This window comes from Harpegnathos saltator, unplaced genomic scaffold, assembly GCF_003227715.2.
Source record: "Harpegnathos saltator strain DR-91 unplaced genomic scaffold, Hsal_v8.6 scaffold166, whole genome shotgun sequence".
Lineage (NCBI taxonomy): Eukaryota > Metazoa > Arthropoda > Insecta > Hymenoptera > Formicidae > Harpegnathos > Harpegnathos saltator.
The window spans coordinates 91,155-103,257 of NW_020229946.1; the positions used below are offsets into that span (position 1 = coordinate 91,155).

General features: G+C 43.5%; 1 protein-coding gene across 50 annotated transcripts in view; it reads left to right on the plus strand.

The window, feature by feature from the left end:
• The window catches only part of Dscam1 (Down syndrome cell adhesion molecule 1), a 98,633-nt gene that overhangs the window by 21,870 nt on the left and 64,660 nt on the right, over nucleotides 1-12,103 (plus strand). For 29 of the 50 annotated variants that reach the window (XM_025297014.1, XM_025296998.1, XM_025296978.1 and 26 more), the window contains exon 6: nucleotides 2,901-3,050. In XM_025297014.1, coding sequence (XP_025152799.1) covers nucleotides 2,901-3,050 — 150 coding nt within the window. Of the gene's footprint in view, nucleotides 1-585; nucleotides 748-2,900; nucleotides 3,051-4,883; nucleotides 5,008-5,812; nucleotides 5,937-6,031; nucleotides 6,156-10,416; nucleotides 10,541-10,586; nucleotides 10,711-12,103 lie in introns of all 50 variants that reach the window. The other 21 variants (XM_025297000.1, XM_025296980.1, XM_025297013.1 and 18 more) reach the window with 9 other exon arrangements.

Below are 12,103 nucleotides of genomic sequence, written 5' to 3' on the forward strand. Positions count from 1 at the left end.
GTTGCGTTTTAGCCAACATGATAGACGTTAAGTAATATCTTCCGATCGGGTTTTTTGGCATCAAATGACACATAAATCTATCACTAAATATTCACTTTGAAATATCTCAAACATCTTTTTCTTTACATCTTTTTTGCAAATTCAGTCGATGCTTACTTGAAAATAAAATGAAACTGTAACTTATTCGGATTATTTGGAAGAGAGATCACGATTATTACGAAACTTTTAATAACAGATCCATATAAAACCCCGGAATACAATTATAGAAACATGCAAACGCGCGCATGCCAACAATTGCGAGTACTCAGCTATTAATGACCATTAATGAGTGACCATTAATTAATTAACTAAATCTACAAATTACTAATAGTGATAATTAAGTCTCGTGCTAGAACCGAATTATCGACCAATATTCGTCGTTCGCAGTCCGTCGTTCGCCTAAAAATCGACTCTTTTTATCTCGCATTTCTCCCTATCTTTTTTATATACGATCGAAACGCAATCAATCGACGAACGATCGATACGTCCTGCTAAGTAGGAGATGTGCGCCTTATGGTAAAGCCGGAAACCGGTGTCTGGTTGCAGTTGTCGGGCAGCGGTATGCAGTGAACGTGATGGACGAACATGTCCTTCGGGGGAACGCCGCAATTATCAAGTGTCACATACCGAGCTTCGTCGCTGAATTCGTCGAGGTTGATTCTTGGATCGAAGACGAGACCACTGATATATATCCTAGCGCCGATTATGGTACACGATACGCAACACATTTCATGCTCGCCTCCACTCTGCTCGAATTCGCGTGAAGACTCGCTGTTTCTAGGACGCTCGCAATTCGCACGACATTATCGAAGTATCTCACGAAGAGAAACTACGAAGAGAAATGCGCATGCATCGATCGTAGGAGTGGCGTTTTATTTTTATGTACATACATATGTTGAGATGAGTTGCGTTATATCCCATTTTTCTTATATAGAAGAACTTCACAAAATTCGAGAGGAAATGCCTCTGCGACACGCAACATCGATCACAGTCGATACAAATAATCCCGGAGCGGATTTCCTGACGAAAGCTCGATTTTCTCTGATTGCATATTTCTGTTTTCTTGCGTGTATTCTGTGTTCCCGTGCAAGACCGTCGTATTTCCATCGCGTTATTCGTTTCCTCGTGAGCGATACGCTCCAAGCAATCGGCAAACGCAGGATTGTGGTGCTTGACGAGTCACTAGCGTACCGCGCAATGTGATTCAAGGATTCTCATGATCACCGTCCGGTAATGACGCTTCGTTCGACGATCGCTCTTTCACGCTCGCGTGCAGAAAAAGATCCTCGTCTCGACCGCGGCGAATAAGAAAACGCGCAGGCTTCGGTCTCACGAGAGAGCATCCGTGGCAAATTCGCAGATACGCAACAGCGATGACTGTACATGAGTCGTTAACTCTATGAGAGACTCACAGGGATGGAGGGAGTGGCGAGGAAAGAAGAACCGAACATATCGGTCGATGTCAGTTTAGTCTGAAGATGGCGAGAATGCAAATCCAGGTTGTCTAAATCGTTCCATCGGCCTCCGCTCTGTCAATCGAGTCCCGATCGAATCACGACACGCGCTAACGAAACACGAGACGGAACACGCACGTTGTCTCTTGCAATCGGATGCCCCTCGTTTCAAAAGTATATACCGTGCAATGTGGGATTTTATGGAAATTCGTACGACGTTGACTGCCGCTGCTCGCGCTGTTCCAGACCTCTCATCCCCTTTTCCATTGATTCTTTTTTTTTTCCGGCCGCACGATCGGCTCATCCGTCTCTTCTCACCTGTGCCCCTCTCTGTGTGTGCTAGTAGCTAAATGGTTATGGATATCGCTTGTGTGTGATCGCATGAAACTAGTTCGTCTATCCAGGAAGTCTCGTTTGTCGATCGAAACTCGGCCGCAAAAGCGGTCCGATTCGTTAGAGGCGTTGAAACTGCAATTTTCACCGCAGCGGAGAGTTACTTTAACGGGTTAATAGGCGAGATCCGTTATATCGCGTTTGTTAAGGTAAAGGTAATTCGTTGAGAGTCGCGCTGAGGTGTTCGCGCCCATTTCGAAAGAGAGATATCGGGGCTTTGAATCGGGGGATAAAAATCTGTACGGTGATAATACGTGATGAGCGCGTTCTCAGTAATTAGTACTCGCATCTGCGACATTAATGTACACGTACTTTTCATTCTATAATTTTAGTTTATAATTAACGCGCTCCTCTCTGCTTCTTTCCCGCTTTATCCTCTGTATTTGCTCGTTATCGCCACGAACACGCGATTTCAATGGTTCTTCAGAAAGTAGGGCCGCGATTTCCTGGATGCTTCAACGGTAATGAGGAATATTGCGCGTCGTGATTTATCACTCGCGAATGGACGGGGATTCTGCATCGCAACATGGCTCAAGCTCTCTCTCTCTCTCTCTCTCTCTCTCTCTCTCTCATGTCTATACGACGACGTAAGCGCAAGATTCTCATGCCGTTGTTTGGCGAACGTGCTTGGACTCCGTGAAGAATTCGCCGAACGTCGCGACAGCGGGATATTAACGAATGGTCCGCGCTCGTCCAGCGTTCGACGAATTTGTACACGCGAGGGATACTGCATGTATATTAATCGAGACGGCATTGTGCTCGAAGAGCCTCGCAACTTTACGTCGCCGGCGTTCGAGCATCGTGCGATCCTGTCAGGATAATCGACGTCTTCTTGGTGTTAACTAACGGCACATGCGTGCGTGCTAATAATTAATAAATTAATCGGCCGAAGCGAGTATCACGCGAGACACTCAACTCGATAATTGGCGATCGATCATCCTGACAGGTCACGTGACTAAGGCCAACGTACGTTGACTAACTAACTCGAGCGTATCCGTTCTCGGGCGGGTTTAGATGGGAAATACTTGGTGCTGCCGTCTGGAGAACTGCACATCAGAGACGTCGGACCCGAAGATGGATACAAGACTTACCAGTGCCGCACGAAGCACAGGCTCACAGGTGAAACTAGGCTGTCCGCCACGAAGGGACGTCTCGTCATAACCGGTGAGTCGAGAAACGCAAAAAGTCTCCCGTTCTCTTTCACATGGAAATTACGATTCTGATTCAGCAGCGCTCTCTTTCAACTAAACGTTTCTCGATCCTCGTCCTTCGATGTAAGCGGAGGGATTCGCAGCCTCGTTAATACCTTTTACATTTGCATCTGGTTCTCCAGACGAAATCAGAATCGTATTTCTCGCTTTCGGACCCAGCCATACCATCATTCACACATTAGAGCTTGAGATCGGTGTGGTTAATATTCTTAGTCGCAACGTTCGTTTCACACAATTACACACTTTATGTACGAAAGATATCATTAGAAGACTATTATCTTGCGACGGTTCGTTTATCCTTCGCTTTAACGTTAAACACGCGAGTGTTCCATATTTGAATAAACTTGACACTATCAGGCTAGTTTACGTGTTCCGCTACATAACTGAGCGAATTTGGAAACGGAGATTTTATCATTATCGCAAATCACCCATTATATCGCGAGGTGTGTCTGGGTTCGGAACCATCTGCCAGGAGACAACTGACTTTCCATAATTGCGCGAGAATGATCTCTCTTCATTTCGAGCAGTCATCATTTGTAATCTTCGAATTTCTTTGCTCTATAAAATATTATCGTATTGTCAGGAAAACAGTTGTTTCCCGGTCTTGTAGTCACGTTCGATGAACGCGATCGTTTGTGCCAACGAGCTTGATCGTCGTTCGTTCAGTTCTCTGGAGACGCGTTAGATCATTTATCGAGGAGAATCGTTCGACATTGTTCATTTCACCTCTTGACCCTTTCTTCGTCTTGAACGGGAAACTTACCCGGTGCATATCGCGATCAAGCTCGTAGGTGAACCTGAATGCTGGGACAGGGTACCCCTGCGGGCACGCGCCACCGCCCGCCCAAAACTCGACTCTTGGCATGATCGGTTTCGAGTAATTGTTCAGAGAAAAGAAAGAAAGATAAATGAATAGTAGAAGAATAAGAAAGGAAAAGAGAGAAATGTCTCGTGCGAAATTCTTCCTCCGACGCTTCGCGGCGCCTTCCGCGATCTCCGGGCTCTGTCCTTCGCTCTCGCGCGGTAAGTTTACGGAACATGTTCTTTCAGCCGAAAACTCCACCGTGTGGATATTGCGCACGTGGCAATAGACGTGGCATTCGATGCAGCTGAGCTCCGTTCTGTGCTGTGAATTAGGCGGAATCGATCGGCGGGTTTTTGTTCGTTTCCCTCGGTAAATTTAGCAGCGAGATCTCGGGCCGTTCAGTGCAACAGTGTCCAGCCATATATCTGAAGGATTAAAAGCGTCAAGTAGCGAATGAATCTTGACGCAGAATTCAGCTGTTCACAGCTTCCCTGCTAGTACGGAAATCGAAAATCTTGTATTTATTAGAAATCATCATGCAGCCCGACTGACATGTACAAAGATTTATTCCTTATTCACTCGAGACCACTGTGTATCCCTCAACGGCCCGTTTTATCGTGCGCAACTCGGGTAGTCCAAAGTTAAGCGAGATCTTCTTTCACTCGAGTTTATCATCTCGTGGGACCTCGCATTGACAATGCGTAAAAACACTTTCGCCTCGCCGCTGATCGCCGTCGAGTACCGTACTCGTGTGATCGGCAGGATGACACCGATGAGCGAATCGCTATGCTCGCGCAGCGCGAGAGCGGCGCAGTAGTACGAAAGCGAAGTTGTCGAGTCACATCGACGGAACACGGTGTGCGATGCAATAATCTAGGGGCTAACTAGAGCAAGATGCGATTTAGCCGTAATAACGATGATTGACGGCGCGGACGAGGGTCTATAAGTACGTGGCTCCTCTATTCGCTTTTCGTTACGCAGAACCCGTGGGGAGCGTACGACCGAAATTTCCTACAATGGACAACATAAATGGACTTTCTGTGGGCCTGGCAGGCGATATACCGCTCCTGTGCCCTGCCCAAGGATTTCCGGTACCGTCTCATAGGTACGGTAATCTTGTCCAAAGCTGAAAATAAAATCTGTCGTCGTATGTTGCGGAATATTAAATGACTGATATGAGATAGATCGCGCCTAGGGATGCTTACCTGAACGCGATTGCGGTGAATAATTAAACTCGTTCTCATTATCTGGGTCGCGCCACTGGGGCATTGATCTATGAAGGGCAGGAGATACTGTTGACTGTCGAGGCGGACAAAGATGCGTTGCTGATAGCGAAGGCGGCGTTTCGTTAGTTTTACCCGCTTGGAAGTGACGGGATGAATTCAGGGTGAAAGGAAACAGCTATAGTGTCTATTTTAAGAGTATATTCTTTGAATAGATATATTTCTATTTTCGTTTCAGTCGGATAACTCTTAATCGCCATTTATCGCGAAGTCGGAAGAGTTTTATTTAAATACAGGACAAGGAAAGTGAGCATGTTGAACGTTTTTCAGCCAGGGTTACCGGAACGATTCACGATCAATCCTCTACAATTACACGCGTGGCTCGCAACTGATCGGACGATTATAAATTTCATACGACATAAAAGCGTCGTTGTTGCACGTCTCCGCGAATTGTGTTCAGTGGTACCGTGTGTCTAACACAGGGGTTCCCCGTTCCCTCTCGCTGACCTAGTCGAAGCGGCTAGTAGGTAGTTTCGTCGTTCGTTATTACTCTTCGAGAACAACCAAATGAGACCGTCGCGGCTGAATGAGTCTGTCGGTGACATTTTCGCGCGGCTTAGCCGTACCTTGCATCAAACCTGCGAACGAGTCCGAGAGACGCAAGAGCAAAAACGGCGTGGTTTTTAGAGCCGGTGGGCAGCGTGCGCCCAAAGATCCCGTCGACGGACGACATACGCGGCTTCCGGACGCCCGTAGGAGGCTCCCCGGCCCTGATGTGCCCGGCACAGGGGTTCCCCGTTCCCCTGTACAGGTAGAGACAGCAGCGCGAATGCGATCGAACGCGAGTCCTTCGGGACGACCGTTCGCCGTGGTGGACGCAAGAGTCCAATTTAACGGTATGATCAGAGCCGGTCGGCAGCGTGAGGCCCAAGTTCCCGACGATCGACGACTCCAGGAGCTTCCGCACCACGAAGGACGGCTCGGTAACGTTGCAGTGCCCTGCCCAGGGGTTCCCTGTCCCCCTGTACAAGTAAGTCGCGGGAGTCGCGTTATCCGTCGCTATACACGACTTTTCCTCTCTTTCTGTCGACCTTCCGGCTTGCCGTCGCAGAGCCTGTGGGAAGCGTGCGTCCAAAGTTCCCGAGCGTCAGCAACATAAATGGCCTCACCACGTCCACGAACGGAATCCTGCCGCTCCTGTGCCCCGCTCAGGGCTTCCCGGTGCCGTCCTATAGGTACATCGCCGAGTGGCCCGGTGCCCGCTTTTAAAGCGACGTTGATTCTCGCGCGAGATCTTTCATTATAAAATTGCGATTAAGCATTCCGGCGTAACAGCTGGTTATTAATAATGACGGCACGCCCGACATCGCAACGGTCCTCGTTTCCTCGTGTCCCCTAATTGGCGATATGACCCGAATCTAATATTAATGAGGCCTAATGAAGACTCGATAGCGAGCGCAATTAGCTTCTCATTATGCTGACGTCATTAATCTTGCAGCCCCCTCGTGTTGCACCTTGCAGTTGTATGCCTTACTTATTTTATTCTTTTTTATTTGTTATATTTCATTGTGAGAAAGAGACGATGCGTATCATCGCATTTTATATTGGGTTGTTCGGGAGGTAATTTCGATTTTTTCAAATAGATGGTGTTAGTTGCCTTTTTAAGCTCATTCTAACCTCATTCTAAATTAGAAAATCATTTTGCACTTTTGCAACGTACATTTCAAGCTTCATTTGGAGAAGGTTGTTTTGGAATCTGTCAAGTTGTTTTTGTTTGGCGTCGCATCGACAATGGAAAACCAACGTGAGCATTTTCGTTACATTTTGCTTTTTTATTATTGTAAAGGCAGAAATGCTGCGTAAGCAAGGAAAAAATTGTGTGCCGTGTATGGAGAGAATGTGTTGACTGAACGCCAGTGTCAGAATTGGTTTTCGAGATTTCGTTTTGGGAATTTTGGCCTCAAAAATGCACTGGAGAGGACATTAGTTGAGGCTGATGAAAGTTATGATGAAATAAAAGCATTGGTGGACTCAAATCGTTATTTAACAACACGACAAATTGCTGAAGGATTGAATTTATCGAATTCGACCATGCATGAGCATTTGAAACAACTTGGTTTCGCTTCGAAGCTGGATATTTGGGTTCAATACGTTCTCAAAGAAAGAGATTTGATTCGTCACATTATCGTCTGCAATTTGCTGTTGAAGCATGAGGAAAATGATTCATTTCTGAAGCGATTCATAACTGGAGATGAAAAATGGATTGTGTACAACAATATTAAACACAAAAGATTATGGGGCAGATATGATGAACCAGCTGAAAGTACATCGAAAGCTGATATCCGTCGAAAGAAGATGATGCTCTCTGTTTGGGTGGGATTGGAAAGGAACAGTTTTTCTCGAGCTGCTACCAAACAACCAAACGATTGATTCGAATGTGTATTGTCATCAATTGGACGAATTGAATGATTCCATCAAGCAGAAAAGACCAGAATTGTCGAACAGAGAGGTGTTGTGTTTCATTATAACAACGTCAGACCTCACACAAGTTTAATGACTCGCTAGAAACTATTAGCATTTGGATGGGATTTACTACCACATCCACCATATTCACTGATCTGGTACTATTTGATTATCAATCGTTTCGGTCATTGTAAAATTTTTTGGACGGTAAAAATTTCGATTCGAGTAAAGGTGTCAAAAACCACTTAATTCAACTTTTTGCCAATAAGGACCAGAAGTTCTACGAACGTGGAATCGTGTTATTACCTCAAAGATGGCAAAAGGTGTTAGAACAAAATGGGGGTCAATACTTAACAGAATAAGACTTTTCTTTCTATTAAAAATATCGTCTCTCATTTTCATGCAAAAAACCGAAATTACTTTTTGAACAATCTAATATTTTACAATAATATATAATCATGAATTACATTGTATTCAGATTTCCTGATGAACGACTTTTCCCGTCGTGTTGCTTAAACGTAGGGTTAAACGTGGAACGAAGATCGCCGCGAATATTCGTGACTCCGTGTACGGTGAAATCGTGCGGTGCCGAAGGACGAGATCGCGTCACGTTATGCTTTTACGGCCGATCACGATCGGCGATCAGTAAGGACATGAATCTCAGCGAGAGCTTCAGGGGTTCCCCGTCGTTTTGCATACAGACGATATCCCGAACTGGCGCGGTGGTGTATGTATGATTCAATAATGTTTAGAACCGGTCGGCAGCGTGAAACCGAAATTCCCGACGATAGACGACATCAGAGGATTTCGCATGATCAAAGGTGGATCCGTCACTTTGTTATGCCCCGCTCAAGGGTTCCCTGTCCCGATTCTGAAGTAAGTTGAAACTCGCGGCGCTTTGCGGCCTTCATCGTCGCTTCTAATAATTGCCCTCTTCTTCCCTGGGCTACGACTGGCAGAGCCTGTAGCGAGCGCACGTCCGAAACTTTCGAGTATCGTCAACTTGATTGGACTTGTGACGAAGACCAACTGGAGCTTGCCGCTTTTCTGTCCCGCGCAGGGATTCCCGGTCCCGTCTTATAGGTAGGCTAGACCGTTGAACAGCGCGCCGCCGCTAATCAAGATAATTACAAATAATTGCAGTCAGCATCTCTTCTCCGAGTTGAGATTTTATGTGAATTTTGCGAGGATGCGTTGGATCTTTTATTCTTATTGAAGAAAGTTTAGTGATTTATGACAATTCTTCTGTAATCAGTCAAAACAATTTAACAAGTCTAATTCTCCTATAATAAGTCACACACACACACACACACACACACACATAATTCAACAAGTTTCGAAGTATAATTTAAAATTATACATGAAATAATCCCGATAATCGGAGGCTGGATATAAATAATATATTGTGCCGGTTACTTCGTTTGAAGCACGTCACTGCGGTTCAAAGGGTTCCCTGTCCCCCGGCATGCACAAGTGGATCGTTACTATGTTGTCAGCGTTTCTGACACATCTTCCACACTTCGTCTTTTTGTAGAACCCGTGGGGAGTGTACGTCCAAAGTTTCCAACAATGGATAATTCTCGCGGATTTATCTCGAATCAGGAAGACACTTTGACTCTACTCTGCCCTGCTCAAGGGTTTCCCGTTCCGTCGCATAGGTGGGACAAGGTTATTTAGATTTTAAGAGCGATGGACGAAATTATGACGCGCGCGCGGGAGCGAGAGAGAAAGCACGAGCATGACGGTGCAGTGGGATTCAAAGGACAAATTTTCGTATTTGCTTTTCATCGGAGAAATTTTCGATTCATTTTGCTCGATAGTTTTGCCTATAGTTTGGCCTATAATTTTGATAATAATATTTTTAAATATATTATCTCAGATATAATTACAGATATAATTCGAAGAAATTAAGAAAAATATAATATATATTTCTGACAAGCTTTTTAGTACAATGTTAACGTACCCTGTCTCAGTGATCAGTTTTTACAATGATCTGTAGATCGAGGAGAAATAGAAATCATAGTGAACGTGATTTCATTGATCCAAGGTGACGCATTATATACCGTCGCAATTTGCTGCTCTGGACCCGCGTTGTACGCTCGTGCTTTCTTTCGCTTTCTTGTAGAACCAGTCGCCAGCACAAAACCGAAATTTCCAATGACAGAGAACTCGCGTACGTACACAGTTCACTGCGCTCGGTCGCTGACTCTCATGTGTCCGGCACAGGCCTTCCCCGTTCCAGCTTTCAGGTATACAAAACGCCCATGTCATAAGAAAGTGAATGCGTGCTGTAGAACGATTATATTCCGGTCGGTGCGCGAGTGCGATGCGGGATAACGGTGAAAAGACAAGGATGGAAATTGCGGACAGATTACACGCTCTGATTTTTCTTTCTTTCATCTGATTTTTGTAAAATTCAACGCATAAATCAATTTTTAAATGTCTTATGGATATATATATATATATATATGCTATTATTGATTATCATGTGTGTAAAATCCACATGTAGATCGCACTGCATAAACTATATAAATAGCATTTTTACACGGTTAATTATATGCAGGTTCAATCAAGCAATAAGATATGCTAAGCTAGATATGCTGATGTAAATGCCGTAATTTTTTAAAAATGACACACACATACGCACACAATCATGCCTTTAACCGTCATGCTATTTATTATTCGAGGTCAGAAACTCGTGTATTATCTGTCATCGCGTTAGCAATTGTAATCTAGTTGTGTTCACACAACTAACATAAAAATAAAACGTCTCGAAGGGCGAATGTCATTTCCATCGACATCTCTCTGGTATCTTCGAACTTTCGTAGAACCAGTCGCAAGCGCTCGTCCGAAATTTCCCTCACTGGCGGACTCGCAAGGGTTCAAAATGTATCTGGGCGGTGCGATGACGTTGCTGTGTCCTGCCCAAGGGTTTCCCGTCCCATCGTACAGGTAAAAATCTCTTTCTTTTCCTCTGAAAGATAATGTTTCCCGCTAGAACCGGCATCCAGCACACGTCCACAATTGTCCGGCTCAAGTGATCTTCAGCGATTTAGTGTCTCTTCGTTAAGAAGCGTTACCCTCCTTTGCCCTGCTCAAGGATTTCCAGTTCCTCTCTATAGGTAGGCGTTCATAGATTATCAAGTATTCTCTGAGGAGACTGAGAAATCGTCCGTCTACTTTTCGCGCTTGGATTATGCTTCATGTTTTGAGAAAAGATTTTGTCCTACGACTAAACAAAACAGAATCCCGCAGAATCCTTTCGGGCTTTCGGCTAAATTTTTTGAAAATTTGCCGTATGATGGTTCTCAATGGGCTCGAATTTCAGTGATGAACAGTTTTCGAGCTACAGCGACTCAAAGTTCAGATTTTTGTACGTCGACACAGTGAGGAAACATATTGATATGTATATAGGATGTCCGGAATATTTTGGAAATAAAAGATTGTGAAGATTAATCAGGTCAAACTGCGAAGAAAGGTCAAATATCATTTTGCAAAATTTGCAATAGTTGTTAAGTCATTAATGATTGAAACTGACTACATCTAGAGGCTCTTTTAATTGATAACTTGAAAATTTGCGCACTTATTTGCAAAATGATAAGGGACTTTTTTGTTCAGAATTACTTAATCTATAATTATATGACGGCTATTGTGCCTAGCGACAGATTCAAGATTCAGGGTTCAAAGTTCAATATACTCATACATCTATCATGTGGTCATTTTTAATCATTAATAACCTAATATTGCGATTTTTGCAAAATGCTACTTGATTTTTCTTCTCAGTTTGATCTGATTAATCTTCACAATTTTCCGTTTCCAAAAGATCCCGGACACCCTATACACGCATATATTTAGATGCGTGTGATGTGTGTAAGCATACATGTGCACAGAGATAGATATATAAGGTGTCCCATTTTAAATCCCCCAGGAAAATATCTCAAAAAATATGGAAGATACGGAAAAATGTTTCAGACAAAAGTTGTATGGTTTTAAGGGAGACATAAAACGACTATATCAATTTGTTTACAGATGGCGTCATTTTCGAGATATTCACTGATCATTACTTTTCTTAAATAGAAACCCCAATTTCTTATTACACCATATTTTTCTACCAATTAATTTGAATAATTTTTGTCTGAAACATTTTTTTATTTACTTAATATGTTTTCAGATATTTAAGGAAAACTTGATAACTTTTTCAATATTTAACTTACGATATCTCGCTAACTATTTGTCGGAAGAAAAAATAGTATTAGATTGTTTTACTTTATTTGATCTCAAGAATATATTGTTACAATAGTGCCCTAACTTTTGTTAATTTATCGACTTTTGGAAATTTGAAAATCATCAAATTAACAAAAATCAGGATGCTATTGTAACAATATATTTTTGAGACTAAATAAAGTAGAAAAGTTTAGTTCCATTTTTTCTTTCGACGATAAATTAGCGACATATCGTAAGTTAAATATTGAAAGAGTTACCAAGTTTTCTTTAAATATCTAAGAAAATATTAGG